Here is a 15,392-nt window from a genome sequence, read left to right on the forward strand (position 1 = left end):
CTATGTTTTCTCCCAACACTAAACATTCCAACTCACCAATTTTACTTTGAACACTTCTAGCATTTGTGTACAAACATCTATAATTTCCCAGGCAAGCTAGGCCCACAGCCTTCCTCCTGTCACCTCGAGACTTTGGCAGACAGGCCATACTGTTTATCAATATCTCAATGGACAACTCTGATCCATTACCAAGTAGAAAAGTAACAGCTAACCCTTCATCTCTATGAGATGAGTCCTTCCGAACCAGAGACATTTCATCTCCTGTTGGCTTTCCCCCAAGATTTAGTTTAAAAACTGCTCTGCCACCTTTTTGATTTTAAGTGCCAGCAGCCTGGTTCCATCTGGGGACAAGTGGAGACCATCTCTTTTGTCCTGCTCTCACTTGTTCCAGAAAGCATCCCAGTGCCTAACAAACTTAAACCATTCCTCTCTACACCATCGTCTCATCCACACATTGAGATGTCTAATTTGTGCCTGTCTCTCCTGCCCTGCACGTGGAACAGGTAGCACTTCTGAGAAGGCTACCTTGGAGGTCCTGGCCTTAAGTCTCCCACCTAGCAGCCTAAATTTTTCCTCCGGGACCTCACGACTGCATTTCCCCACATCGTTGGTGCCAACATGCACCACGACCACTGGCTCCTCCCCAGCACCGTCTATCAGCCTATCTACTACACGCGTAATGTCCGCTACCTTTGCACCAGGCAGGCAAGTCACCATACGGTCAGTACGTGATTTTGCCACCCAGTTGTCTACTTGCCTAAGGATCAAATCACCAACTACCTACACCACCCCCTTTCTCCCTGCCCAGGGATGGTTCCTTGGCACGAAAGGATACTTGCTCTTCAACTGAAGAAGAGGTCCCTTCTGAGGGCACATTCTCTTATCCTCAGCCTGGTGCCCTGTTCCCTCTCGACCCTCCTGCTCCCTGGCAGCAACGGGGCTGCCACGTTCAGAGCGGGGCTCAGCTAATACAGCCCCGAGAGTCTTCCCCGAGTGCCTAACTGACTGTCTCTGCTTCTCCAGGTCAGTCACCTCAGCCTCAAGGGTACGAACTCATTCCCTGAAGACCAGGAGCTCCTTACATCGAGCACACACCCAAGACTTCTGTCTTATGGACAGATAGTCATACATGTGACACTCAGTGCAAAACATTGGAAAGCCCCCACCCCCCTGATGGCATTTTACCTTCATGATAGTTTTTTTTTTAAATATACAGTCTCCTTTGTTTATGTGGCTCCCATTCTGGAGGTCAACTTACCTTATTGGGAGCACAAGGAAATTAGGGATCTGGGTTCCTGGTCCTTACAGAGCCCCCAGGCTAAGAGCCAGAGGCCAAGAGCCCTTTAGCTCTCTGGCAAGACACAGCTTAACAATGCAAAAAGGGTGGGGAACACAGCCACTCCTAATCAGTCAGCAACAATCACTTTCCATCAGCTTCACTTTCAGCCCACTCAACCAAACAAACAGCAGTTCCCCAGCAACCACAAACTCAGAATTTTCAGCAGTCACCAAACTCAGAAATTCTCAGCAACTTCCCCAGTTGCTCACCCTAATATCAGTTATTCTCTGCTCTATCTCAGAGCTTCTTTGCTCTCTCTCAGATCAAATGTGATCAAAGCAATTTGTTTTAGCTCACAAAATATTATTAGTGGTTTTACACATATTTCAAAACCAAGGATTTAAAATAATATATTTTAGATGTTAGAGGAATATTCAGTTAGACATGTACCTTTTCCATTCAAAATCTTCATTTTTAAAGACCTTGCATTCTATCATTGTAGTTAGTATATCCCTGAAGTGGATGTACAAAATAACCAGTGCTTCCAATGTGGTTTGTTTGTGAAAGTGCAGAACCTCTGATGCTATCTCTGTAAATTGATCTAGAATATAGATTACTTCATCACGGCTTGCTATCATCTCCTTCTTTGGATCAGAACTTTGAAAATTTGCTTCACATTCCTTGGTAAACATGATTTGACTCTAGGAATGAAAACATTTTGTTAGCAATATTACTCAATATTTCTTAAATATCTATTTATTGTTTTTTATTTATTGTTATTTCCTCCATTTCCTTTTCATCTGTACACTTTATTTTATTTAGAAAGTTCACTATTGAACAGCACATGCCAATCTTTCCATACACATTCTTTTAGAAAGGTTAATCATACTGTGATACACATCATAACCTGCTGCATCACTTTGAGATCTATGCCAAGTGCCTAATCTTCCATCATTGACTTCAGTATAACAGAACAGGACCTCAAACTTGATCTAATGGTGGATATTGATATTTGTTGAAAGAATGAAAAACATTTTAAATAATATTTTTTAAAGAACCCAGTGAACTGTACAACTGCCTGGATCCTTACTTACCTCCTTTTAGAAAAGTTCTGCTTTTTTTTTTTTTACTTTGTTTACTGAAATGTTTAGAGATATTAGAAAGGTATATCCATACATAGTTGGAGGCTTTTTCTCCCCCTCCAAAATGCTTGTGAGATGTATGAAGACTTTCCCAAGGTGTTAGATCTGCCTATGGTGATTTTTTCCAAAAGCTGCAGAAACAATACTTGGGTAAATAATTGTATCATCTGGAGATCAGTTGTAAATATTCTAGGAGATCTCCAGGATCCACTTGGAAATTGGCAGTAAAGCTAGGAAGGCAGGCACTCCACATTGATTGGGGGAAGGGTGCCAGGGTCTCCCAAGTGTATCAGTTTCCAAACTCAGAACTGGATAAGGACAAAGTTTTATTCTGGGCATAAGCTTACTTGTGTATGCACATAAAAGCTTATACTCAGAATAAAACTCTGTTCGTCTCAAAGATGCCACTGAACCCAAACTTTGTTCTGCTGCTTCAGACCAACATGGCTACCCACATGAATCTTGTTAACAATATTAAAGTTGTGTGGTTCAAACTGGACTACGAGCATTGGTGAGAATAAAGGGTCGTCAGCAGTTTGTACCCATCCCCCTTGGGGAGATGCTAAGGCAACATCTGCAAACTCTGAAGTTAGATTAATTAGATACTGCAAGAGTTCTTCATATTATGAAAACCTTTCTCCTATGTATTGGGCTCTAGTTTGGTAAGCTGTGGTGCTAAAGAGAATGAAGCTCTTTCTGTTTTAAGTATGCAGGCTGTGTTCAGAGTGCCTCACCTACATGCCTAGCTGTTTGTTCATGCACATTCAAAAAGAAGGGTGGGAGCTGAGGGCCTCTGCACTCTACATATACACATGAAGCACTTTGTTGGTCTGTTCCAGTATCTGTATATAGTCACTGTTGTAGATAACTGTATAATACACACTGCTTTGATACAAGCCGGAGTGTATGTGTGTCTTCTTGCGGGGTCTACTGGAAACGTCAGCAGTAAGCTCAACTCAGCCACACCAAGAATTTCCTGCCTATAAACTATGTAAAATCCAAAATTTTAGTATTTTCAAAATCCTGGAAACCACGAAGCTGGTGCCTCAAGGGAAATAATATTCAAATACTTGGGGGTCTTTTTTCAATATAATCATAACTGGACAGTACAACGCAAGCAAGCAGTCATCTCAGCAAGGTGTAGTTCGTCTGCGGTGGTTAGCTTTTTTTTACAAGAACGGCAACCAATTTGTCCCAGCTGCCATTCATGTTTTTAATGCTAAAACAGTTTCTCAGTTGTTATATGCGATCCCCATTTGGGTTTGTGCCCTCAATTTCCAACTTGAGCAAATTCAGGCAGCATTTTTACGCCGTATTTTAGGGGTCCCCAACTGTCAGCTATGCTGCAATGTGCCTAGAGACTGAAACCCATTTGATTGAGACCAGGGCATGGCTACTAACTATAAAGTTTTGGATACGCCTACACTTCAGGGCAGACCAAGCTAGTTATATCCATATGATGCTAGCGGAGTCCTTCGTTTCCACTTGGTATAGTCAGATCCAGAAGAAAATACATTCCATAGGTGTACCCTTGGACAACCTCTGTATGCTAAGTGAAATGCAGGCATTCAGAATCCTGAAACAGAGGATCTTAGATATTGAGAAACAGTCCCTTTGTTCTTCGGGACATAAAACTTGTTCCCCATTAGCATTTGGTATCTTCCCAGATCACGGGCTGCCTGCTGCCTACCTTTCTCAGATTACTTCATCCCAGTTACGCCGCTCTTTTATGTTAGCAAGACTCAATGTTCTACCCTCAGCGGTATTGTCTGGGAGGTTTGCCAACATCCCTTGTCAGGATAGAGTCTGCCCATGTAATGGAAGGCACCTTGAAACGGTAGCTCATGTCTTATTTTATTGTGATTTTTATGGGGAAGTGCGGGACTGCATAATCAAACCTATTCTGTCTAATTTTTATGGATTACCTGAAGCGAAGTTAGTTTTTTTTATACTATCTGACCAATGTTCCCATATCACAAGCCTGGTTGCAATGTACCTTTGGGCTGCCATAACAATCAGGGAGCAAAAGACTAGCTCCCCTTCTTGATGTTTGACTGGTTTTTATAGCTGAAACTCCATGTAAATTTGCTATGCTGTACTTTTTATTTCTATGCCAATAAAGGGATTTGGATTTGGGTTTTACTTGGGTAAAGGGCACAAAATACTTCACTGCCAATGTGTGTGTTCTGAAGATGCTGTCAAGTCTTAAAAAGAAAAAGGATGCACTGTACTGAGATAGTGTTATTAGTCTACATTTGTTTTTGCTGACATTTCTTTTAGTTTTGGAACAAATGTAGTTGACTGTGAAATTAAGTTTTTCTCCCACCAATAACTGGAATACCTAATAACACTTGGAACGCTACAAAAAAACCCATGGTGTTGAAAAGCCCTGCACATCTTACATGAGGTGTGTGCTGCAGGACAGCCAGAAATACAGAAGGTGGGGGAGGGCAGTCAGGTTCAAACTATGAAGAAAAACAGGAGGATGGAAAAGGAGAAATATGGGACTACTCTAGAAAAAAAATGAAAAAAGAAATTAAAGAGCTCTAAGACAGGGGTGTCAAAGTCATGAGGGACGGATTTGACATAAATGAGACCTTGTTGGGCCGGGCCATGTTGGGTTGGGCTGAGCCATGCCGGGCTGGGCCATTTGTGTACCTATTTAAGATTACGTAGCAGAGATATAAACTTGATAAAGGACACAGACAAACAAGTATATTTTTTAAAAAACTTAAAACATGCTTAAAACATTAGCACTCATTGGCTTAAAAGAAGCTTTCTTTGTATTTCTCCCATGGGATCCAGGGAACTGGGTAAAGGAAGCTCTGGCTCTTTCCTTCCACAGGGGACTGGGGGGGGGGGGGGGGTGGAGTTTGAGTGTGACTGGGGGGGGGGGAGTATTTGAGTTTCATAGCCTTCATTTTGTAGGCAAGAGATGGGAGACCTTTCTGTATTAGTGTCCCTTTAGCATTGCTGATCCACTTCCTGAGCCTATCCCGCCCTGAGCCACTTGTTGGGAAGGGCGGGATAGAAGTCATAAAATAAATAAATAAATTGCTGATGCACTGGAGATACATATGAACATATGAAGCTGCCTTATACTGAATCAGACCTTTGGTCCATCAAAGTCAGTATTGTCTTCTCAGACTGGCAGCGGCTCTCCAGGGTCTCAAGGTGAGTTTTTTAAAACTATTTGCCTGGACCCTTTTTTTGGAGATGCCAGGGATTGAACCTGGGACCTTCTGCTTCCCAAGCAGATGCTCTACCACTGAGCCACCGTCCCTCCCCATAGAATTAGATAGAATTAGAACTGTATTTCTACACAACACAATATAATGCCGTATTCATCACAACAATTCTACAATGTCTTTGTCACTGGCCAATACCTTTCCCCCAATAAATTTAATTCCCTGGAAGGTATGACTAGGAATTCAGCCTTCAATCTTTAGAATTATGCTAAAGGAACAAGCCTAAAGAATCTTTGACCCCGCATATTTCCTACTGCTTTCTCTTTTCTCCTCATGTGGGCTATCACTTACTTAAGGTATCCACGTTTTGTCATTATGTCTGAATAAAACTATGGCTTTCACTCTTCACTGCAAACCAGGATTTTAAAATCTAACTTAATCCTAGTTTAGAATCTTGATCTGGAGAGAACTGTATGGTTTGGATATAATAACATACTATGATTTGCCACAAATCTGGAAGTCTTTCATTATTGACTTGCAAATAAGCAGAGAAAGGAGAAAGATGCAAATAAGCCCAAGGTTTCCTCAGGCTTCATCAAGTAATGCTCATGCTTACAATAGCTCCTGTTTTTCCTATTCCATTCAGAAAAAAAGAAGGCAAGCATTAAAAGCGTCCTATCTGACATTTAAAGTTGCCACTGCCCCTGCTTCCTCTAGCACCAAAAACAGAGGAAAGAAAGCAGAGAAGAGATAGACTCTCACAGGGGTGGCCAACGGTAGCTCTCCAGATGTTTTTTGCCTACAACTTCCATCATCCCCAGCCATTGGCCATGCTGGCTGGGGCTGATGGGAGTTGTAGGCAAAAAACATCTGGAGAGCTACCGTTGGCCATCCCTGATAGAGGATATGCTATAATTGCATATAATTGCTATAATTGCACTGTATAGGAAACTACTCTTGTATGTCAATATAGGATGTCTTCAATACAGAATCTGATTATTAGTGTCAATTTTTCCCCAAATTAAAGCAGTATTATAATAATGTTTTTACTAAACTTGTAAATATTTCTTACCACAAGTAGAATTACTTGTCCTGGATGAGTAAAAAACCATTCTTTAAATTCCATCTGACTCCATTCTGCAATTCCAACAGCTATAAATCTACATAAACATTGCACAATTAGAATAAAAATATGCTATCACAATACAATTATCACTACTGACTTACTAGACTTTCTTCCTAGTTTATTATAATGGAACGTTTCTTAGCATGGAATCAGACATTGCAAGACGCATAAAGCTCTTACTACTCATTGTTTCTTTTCTCCAGTTTCTTCCAAACATGTCATAGTATTAGAGTGCTTACTATCCTGCAGCAATATTTCATCTGGTTCAGCTGTAATACTGGGCCAACTATGGTTTTCTGAGAAAGAGGAAGTGCAAGAATATACAAAGCCTGAAGCACATTTCTCTTCCTATAACCCATCTATCAAAAATATTGTACCTTAAGTCACCAGTGGTATGGCATATGGACAGTATTAGAGTAACTTAAATGGTCTTTAAAAATTTTATTAGCATATCAACAGCATAGGAACTGGCTGGGTGAAGGGTGGCATAAAATGTTTTAAACAAAACATATAAAAATTTAAAATTGACTTTAATGGACATAGAAGGGTAGAATTCTGCTTAAGATTGCACTTAGTATTGTCAGTTAGAAGGCAGTGCACATAACACACACACACACACACATTACAAAATGACTCAAGATAAGAACACAAAAACAACACCAAAACCAGGGGAGAGGGCAAATACTGGGGGTATGCCCAACAAAACACCCATGAAAACACCCATGAACACTATTAGGGAGACAGATTAATCTCTCTGGGGAGGGAGCCTATAATATAGTGGGTTCTTAGGCATTGAAGAGGCGAGGTGGTAGTGATAACAAGCTCTTTATTGAGTACAGCATGGTAGATGGCTGCACTAACACGACTGAGGAATGGGGCCTGCTGGGCCAACTATATACAACACTGGGTTCTTGCACTAGCACGTTATTGCGTCATTCAAACTAGCAGGGGGGTCTGTGATTGGAGCAGGGCAGTTTGGATTTGGATCCTACTGCCCATTGTTCCTAAGTCCCCAAGCTCAGTTCTTCAGGCTTCAATGAGCCAGGCAGGAACACATGGATTCTCATACATAACAGAGCCCTTTCTCAGGTTGCCACCTTTCTAGACTCAGATGGTTGAGGCAACTAAAACAGGACCTCCGAAGATAACTGGAGTGAGAGAGAAAGTGATATTTAAGGGATGCTCGTGTGATGCCATACAGGGCTTTAAAGGTCAATAGCAACACCCTGAATTAATTTTTAGATTGCCAAAGAATTTGGCTATCTACCGCCACAGATAATATTAATAGAATTAACAATTTTTACCAATTTCAGCCACAAATGGCATTGTGCATATTATCTCCCCATGAACTTCAAAGTAATGGCTTGCACTACTTACTGCAAAAGGAATGTGTATTGAAGAGCTAGGAAATGTTGCTCCCTGATGCAGTATACATAAAACTGTTAAATGGGATTGTGCTAGGACTAAGTAGATCCAGGCACAACAACTTCTAAATCTAATGAAAAGATGTAAGCATTGTAAGAAATTGTGGCTTCTTGCCCCTTATTTTATAGTCCAAAATATATGTAACATAAGAGATGTGAGATTAGATCTTCTGACATTTTGATTTTCATTTGAAAGAAACTGTGAGGATCCTTGAATATAGCTGTGAGGATGACAGTAATGGCCTTGGGAGAAGGAATGTTTAACGCCCTTGCTTTTCTCACCTACATCACCTCAAAAAGTAATATTAGCTTTGAATTGGGGGGGGATGCAAGTTTTTATTATTAAGTTGCGCCTTGCCAGAGACTGAGCACATTGCAGAGAGCTCTGGGATAGAGCAGAGAAGTGCTACAAGCGTGAGGTTTCTGGCTCAGGAGCTGGGGGAGTTGCTGAAAACTTCTGAGTTTGTGTGAAGGGCTGAAGGTGAAGGTGATTGAAGGTAATTGTTGCTGATTGATTAGGAGTGGCTGTGTTCCCCACCCTCTTTGCATTGTTAAGCTGCGCCTTGCCAGAGAGCTAAAGGGCTCTTGGCCTGTGGCTCTTAGCCTGGGGGCTTTGTAAGGACCAGGAACCCAGATTCCTTGTGTTCCCAATAAGGTAAGTAGACTCTCCAGACGGGGAGCCACATAAACAAACAGGGTTTAAAAGGGGACTGTATATTTAAAAAAAATTATCATGAAGGTAAAATACCAGCAGGGGGGTGGGGGCTTTCCAGTGTTTTACACTGTGTCACATGTATGACTATCTGCCCACAGGACAGAAGTCTTGGGTGTGTGCTCAATGCAAGGAGCTCCTGGTCCTCAGGGAATGAGTTCGTACCCTTGAGGCTGAGGTGACTGACCTGGAGAAGCAGAGACAGTCAGTTAGGCACTCGGAGAAGACTCTTGGGAACGTGTTAGATAAACCCCGCTCTTAATGTGGCAGTCCCGTTGCTGCCATGGAGCATGAGGGTCGAGAGGGAACATGGCACCAGGCTGAGGATAAGGGGAATGCGCCCTCAGAAGGGACCTCTTCTTCAGTTGAAGAGCAGGAATCCTTTCGCGCCAAGGAACCATCCCTGGGCAGGGAGAGGGGGGGGGGGGTTGGTAGTTGGTGATTCGATCCTTAGGCAAGTAGACAGCTGGGTGGAAAAAACCACGTACTGACCGTATGGTGACTTGCCTGCCTGGTGCAAAAGTAGCGGACATTACGCGTGTAGTAGATAGGCTGATAGACAGTGCTGGGGAGGAGCCAGTGGTCGTGGTACATGTTGGCACCAACATTGTGGGGAAATGCAGTCATGATATACGAATTAAAAACTAATAAGTCACCAGGTCCGGATGGCATACATCCAAGAGTTCTGAAAGAACTCCAAGTTGAACTTGTGGATCTTCTGACAAAAATATGTAATCTTTCATTGAAATCTGCCTTTGTTCCTGAGGACTGGAAGGTAGCAAATGTCACCCCCATCTTTAAAAAGGGTTCCAGAGGAGATCTGGGAAAGTACAGACCAATCAATCTGACTTCAATACTGGGAAAGTTGGTAGAAACCATTATCAAGGACAGAATGAGTAGGCACATTGATGAACACAAGTTGTTGAGGAAGACTCAGCATGGGTTCTATAAGGGAAGATCTTGCCTCACTAACCTGCTACATTTCTTTGAGGGAGTGAACAAACATGTGGACAAAAGAGACCTGATAGATATTGTTCACCTTGACTTCCAGAAAGCTTTTGATAAAGTTCCACATCAAAGGCTCCTTAGTAAGCTCGAGAGTCAAGGAGTAAAAGGACAGGTCCTCTTGTGGATCAAAAAGTGGCTAATTAATAGGAAGCAGAGAGTGAGTATAAATGGGCAGTCTTTGCAGTAGAGGATGGTAAGCAGTGGAGTGCCGCAGGGCTCAGTACTGGGTCCCATGCTCTTTAACTTGTTCATAAATGATTTGGAGTTGAGAGTAAGCAGTGAAGTGGCCAAGTTTGCAGATGACACTAAATTGTTCAGGGTGGTGAGAACCAGAGAGGATTGTGAGGAACTCCAAAGGGATCTGTTGAGGCTGGGTGAGTGGGCATCAATGTGGAAGATGATCAATGTGGCCAAGTGCAAAGTAATACACATTGGGGCCAAGAATCCCAGCTACAAATACAAGTTGATGGGGTGTGAACTGGCAGAGACTGACCAAGAGAGAGATCTTGGGGTCGTGGTAGATAACTCACTGAAAATGTCAAGACAGTGGGTGATTACAATAAAAAAGGCCAACACCATGCTGGGAATTATTAGGAAGGGATTTGAAAACAAATCAGCCCATATCATAATGCCCCTGTATAAATCGATGGTGCGGTCTCATTTGGAATGCTGTGTAGAATTCTGGTCACTGCACCTCAAAAAGGATATTATAGCATTGGAAAAAGTGCAGAAAAGGGCAACTAGAATGATTAAAGGTTTGGAATACTTTCCCTATGAAGAAAGGTCAAAACGCTTGGGGCACTTTAGCTTGGTGAAACATCGACTGTGGGGTGACATGATAGAGGTTTACAAGATTATGCATGGGATGGAGAAGGTAGAGAAAGAAGTACTTTTTCCCTTTCTCACAATAGAAGAACTCGTGAGCATTCAATGAAGTTGCTGAGCAGTTGGGTTAGAACGGATAAAAGGAGGTACTTCTTCACCCAAAGGGTGATTAGCATGTGGAATTCACTGCCACAGGAGGTGGTAGCAGCTACAAGCAAAGGCAGCTTCAAGATGGGGTTAGATAAAAAATATGGAGCAGAGGTCCATCAGTGGCTATTAGCCACAATGTGTATATATCTATATATAATTTTTTTGGCCACTGTGTGACAGAGAGTGTTGGACTGGATAGTCCATTGGCCTGATCCAACATGGCTTCTCTTATGTTCTTATTACCCATGTATTTTCCCAATGAGGCAACAGCATCTTTGGGAGCTAACACTCCCCAGGACTCTGACCCAATCTGGGGCCCTCCACAGCTGTAGTAAATTATAAATCAAATGTTAAGATAACCAATCAAAGATTATGCCATATAAATTTTGGCCCCCAGAAAACTGTAATAAAAAACAATTAAAAAACCATTTAAAACATTTTTTTAAAAAAACCATTTTAAAAACAATATTTTCTGCTAATTTTCCATGTGAAATTAACTTGAATGTTCTTAGCAAATATGGTCTTGAAACATCTTTTAACTAAACATCTAAACAACAAACAATCCATAACGATCAACAATAAGGCTAGCAATACTCTATATTTACCTTTTTACCATATCACACATGGTACTTTCAACACTTCCTAGCCACTGCTCAACTGGACCTCTAATACGAACAGCCCTACAACATATTATTTGAAAAGTAACTGTTTAACTTTAATTTAATAGAAAAAAAGATACATTTGAATAGACATAACTATTATAAACAAAAGCTTTGTGGCACAGAGTGGTAAAGCTGCAGTACTGCAGTCGGAGCCCTCTGCTCATGACCTGAGTTCGATCCCAGCGAAAGCTGGTTCAGGTAGCCGGCTCCAGGTTGACTCAGCCTTCCATCCTTCTGAGGTCAGTAAAATGAGTACCCAGCTTGCTGGGGGGAAAGTATAGATGACTGGGGAAGGCAATGGCAAACCACCCTGTAAAAAGTCTGCCGTGAAAACGCTGTGAAAGCAACGTCACCTCAGAGTCGAAAACGACTGGTGCTTGCACAGGGGACTACCTTTACATTTAAGTATTATAAATTCGTTTATTTCCAAGCTTTAAAATGCTTTTTGCTGACAATAAAATCTTCTTGACCTAGTAAGTTTCTTCGTTGCATTTTATATTTAAAGCCATTTAAAACTGTACACTGAAACAGCAGATGAAGATTTATAATAGCTCCAGAAAAGTCAGGAAAGTACATTCCACACACATATCAAAATGTGCACATAAAACACTTAAGTAGTTTATATTTATATAAACAAAACTAAAAATTAACTATAATGAGTTGCCTGAAAATCTATGGAAAATAGTTTTTGTTTATGCATCATGAGTGACATCTTAAAATTTTTAAATAATTATATATCATACTTTGGTACTAGAAGCATTTCCCCTTCAGCAGACTTGATCATTAAAACCACCGGAGGTCTCTGTTCTTGAGTGCGTATACATAATTTCTTTATATTAGCAAAACATTTCACAAGGTGAGGCTGTATAACAAATGAATCAAAATAATACAATTAATATTAAGCCTGTAAATATGCCTAAAATAAAAATGTATATTATATCTGATATAGTACCTGCACAGTATCAGGAGTTTTTCTTTCAGCTAGTATGTCAAGAAGTTCAGCATTGCTGAGAAAATAAAATCTTGGGAAAATCATACGTTTAACTTCAAGATAACCCTGTCCCAAAAATTAAAAATAAAATTTAGTTAAAACTTATAAAGTGAAAATGAAGCTATAATATAGTGGTCTGTACTTTCCAGTGTCGAGGTGCTTCTTTTCCCTGAATTCAGCTTTCACAGGCTAGGCTGATTTCTGTCCCACCCCACCCCCAACCCAAGTCTTTAGGATTACATCCCACCCTTGCAAAGAGAACCGCAGAGAAATTGCCCTGCCATTCCGAGGTAGCAAAGAAGACCAAGAGGTCAACTCCAGTAACCACACCAAACAAGCTTATCTACTGGAAGTCCCCGCCCCAATACAAGAAGCCACCTTAAGCCCGACAGCCCCCACCCCACCACCAAGCACCTACCTCTTCCTTCAAGCTGTTGCTGCTGTGCTCATTCTCCTTGGTCAGGTTGTTTATGGTTGTTTATGCACCCACCATAAACAACCTGACCAAGGAGAATGAGCAAGGAGTTGTAGCAAGGTGGGGGTGGGGAAGAAGTGAGGGATGCTGACCAAGAGGAGGCAGCCAAGCCCCAGGGAATTGGGAGGGTCTCTCTGTGTGCACCCCCTGCCCAGTTGTTCAAGAGATTCCTGGAGAGGTGACTGCCTCTCCTCTTGCAGAATCATTAGAATCATCATGAGAGCCAGTTTGGTGTAGTGGTTAAGTGCATGGACTCATCTGTGAGAACTGGGTTTGATTCCCCACTCCTCCACTTGCAGCTGCTGGAATGGTCTTGGGTCAGCCATAGCTCTGGCAGAGGTTGTCCTTGAAAGGGCAGCTTCTGTGAGAGCCCTCTCAGCCCCACCCACCTCACAGGGTGTCTGTTATGGGGGAGGAAGATAAAAGAGATTGTGAGCCACTCAGAGTGGAGGGTGGGATATAAATCCAATATCATCATCATAATCAGAAAGGCCCTACTCACTCCCCTGGCTCATCTCTCAAAATCTGGGGAAAAGAAAACTGGGGCAGACCAAGTGCAAGCCAAGCCTCTCTCAGGAGTGCAGGCTTGTGTCTGAAGAAGCCCAAAAGCGACCCTCCCGAGGCAAAGGAACTCCAGGCCTGGAGCGTTCCCTTGCACAGCTCCAGACCCTCCTTGACTGCCTTCAAGAATAGATGAGGCACGTGGCAGGACCTAGTGGTGGTTGCCAAGGTGACAGGGATGCTGAGTGATTGCAGTTGCCACGGAGGCAGGGAGAAGTGGTGGCCAAGAGGGGAAAGCAGTGAATCGGGGAGGGGAGAGAGTGAATCAGAGGGTGGGAAAGCTGTAGCCTGACTGGAAGGAGGCAGGGAAAGGTGGCAGCCAAGGGAGGAAAGCAGCAAATCAGGGAGGGTGGGAAGCACCATGGTGCAGGCAGGCACTAGCTGGGAGTCAAGATGGCGCTGGCAGGAAGCTTTGGCACCATCTTGAGTAGGGACTCCTAGCTAGTGCTCAGCAGCAAATCTTTTTTAAACATAGTTACATGGGGGTGCCTAATTTGGTGCCCCCCCCCAGGGCTGGTGCCCTAGGCAAATGCCTAATATGCCTAGTGGAAGGGCCAGCCCTGCTGGCACAGACAGATGAACACAGCTACCCATCTTGATCTCTCAAATGCAGGGAAAGTACTGAGATAGAAAGTTCCTACTGGCTGAGGGAGACTGGTTCATGTTAAGAGTTATACAAGCAGGGGATTCATAAGACTCCCAGTTTGGGGAAAATGACATCCCATTCTTTTATCTTGATTCTCCCCCCAGCAGTCCATTCCCTCCCTTTTAGCCTCTGCTTCTCTCTCTTCCCCACCCTCTTTGTTGGCTCATTCCATCCCCTTCTTGTTCTCTTGTTTTTCCTCCTTGTGCTGCTGCCACCTTTGCCTGCCTAGATCATCCTCATGACAGCATCTCCTCCACCCATCCCTACAGATCCCTGCTTGTCCCTACTGTCTCCCCCCCATGGCCCTCTAATGCTGTCTCCGCTCCTTCACCTTTCTTCCTACCTTCTTCACTCTTTCCTGCTGCCTCACCCACCCTCACTTCCTTCCCTAGCGCCACCCTCCCAATACTTCTAAAGTGGCCACAGTCTCCCTCATATAGTCTCCATCTGCAGTCTTGCATCAGTTAGTTCTTCCCTTTCCTGCCTTGAAATCTGCCTCCCTCCCTTGGCTGCCAGCCAGCTGATTCATTGGCAGTGGCTGCATTGCCTCTACACAAGTGCTAACATGGTCATTAAAAAAAAAAAATCACTGTTTGGGTTTTGGACTTTTCTGCAAGCCTGGAATTCCCCCAAGTTCATAGATATATCTCCTTTCTCTGTACATAGCCCTAGTTTGTGGACTGAAGTATCTGCAAATGGAGCCATGTTGAGAAATAGAAATACTGATGATACACACTGAATATTTTGCTGCTGGATTGGACTGGAATGTATTATGACACCTTCACAAGAAATGTTAACAAACTTGTAGCCCAATTTAATCTCAATAATTTGATTTTCTGCGGGAGTTTCCCACTAATTTAGGAACCATGGATATTACCTCAAGAGATTTCTGTATTTTCTCCAGTTGAGCATTGTTAGTCTGCATCGTTTCAAAAACTCCTACAGTTGTAGCTGCTCGAAGAGCATTTGGATACTCTTCTGTACGTTTCATCAGCTCTTTCCATTTGTTATCCACTTGAGAGAAAAGATTAGCCTCTGCTGGAAGCTGCCTGTTTTCAAATCATAAATATTCTTAGGGAAATTTTCTAAAAGAGAATTGTAAAATTCACATGTAATAAACTGCAGGTGGATCCTACAAACCATAAACGTAAGGCACAGTTGGAGGATGATCCCCTCCTTCTCCTTCCTCTAACAGCTCCCCTG

At 42.6% G+C, this 15,392-nt stretch overlaps 1 protein-coding gene across 1 annotated transcript in view; it reads right to left on the bottom strand.

The window, feature by feature from the left end:
- LOC132576410 (dynein axonemal heavy chain 6-like) overlaps positions 1-15,392 on the bottom strand; it is a 125,100-nt gene that overhangs the window by 96,681 nt on the left and 13,027 nt on the right. The window contains exons 3-8 of the mRNA XM_060245563.1: positions 15,067-15,238; positions 12,469-12,573; positions 12,260-12,378; positions 11,460-11,534; positions 6,682-6,769; positions 1,730-1,980 (exon numbers count right to left, since the gene is read on the bottom strand). Coding sequence (XP_060101546.1) covers positions 1,730-1,980; positions 6,682-6,769; positions 11,460-11,534; positions 12,260-12,378; positions 12,469-12,573; positions 15,067-15,238 — 810 coding nt within the window. The remainder of the gene's footprint in view (positions 1-1,729; positions 1,981-6,681; positions 6,770-11,459; positions 11,535-12,259; positions 12,379-12,468; positions 12,574-15,066; positions 15,239-15,392) is intronic.

The sequence above is a fragment of the Heteronotia binoei genome, chromosome 1 (genome assembly GCF_032191835.1).
Source record: "Heteronotia binoei isolate CCM8104 ecotype False Entrance Well chromosome 1, APGP_CSIRO_Hbin_v1, whole genome shotgun sequence".
Taxonomy (NCBI): domain Eukaryota; kingdom Metazoa; phylum Chordata; class Lepidosauria; order Squamata; family Gekkonidae; genus Heteronotia; species Heteronotia binoei.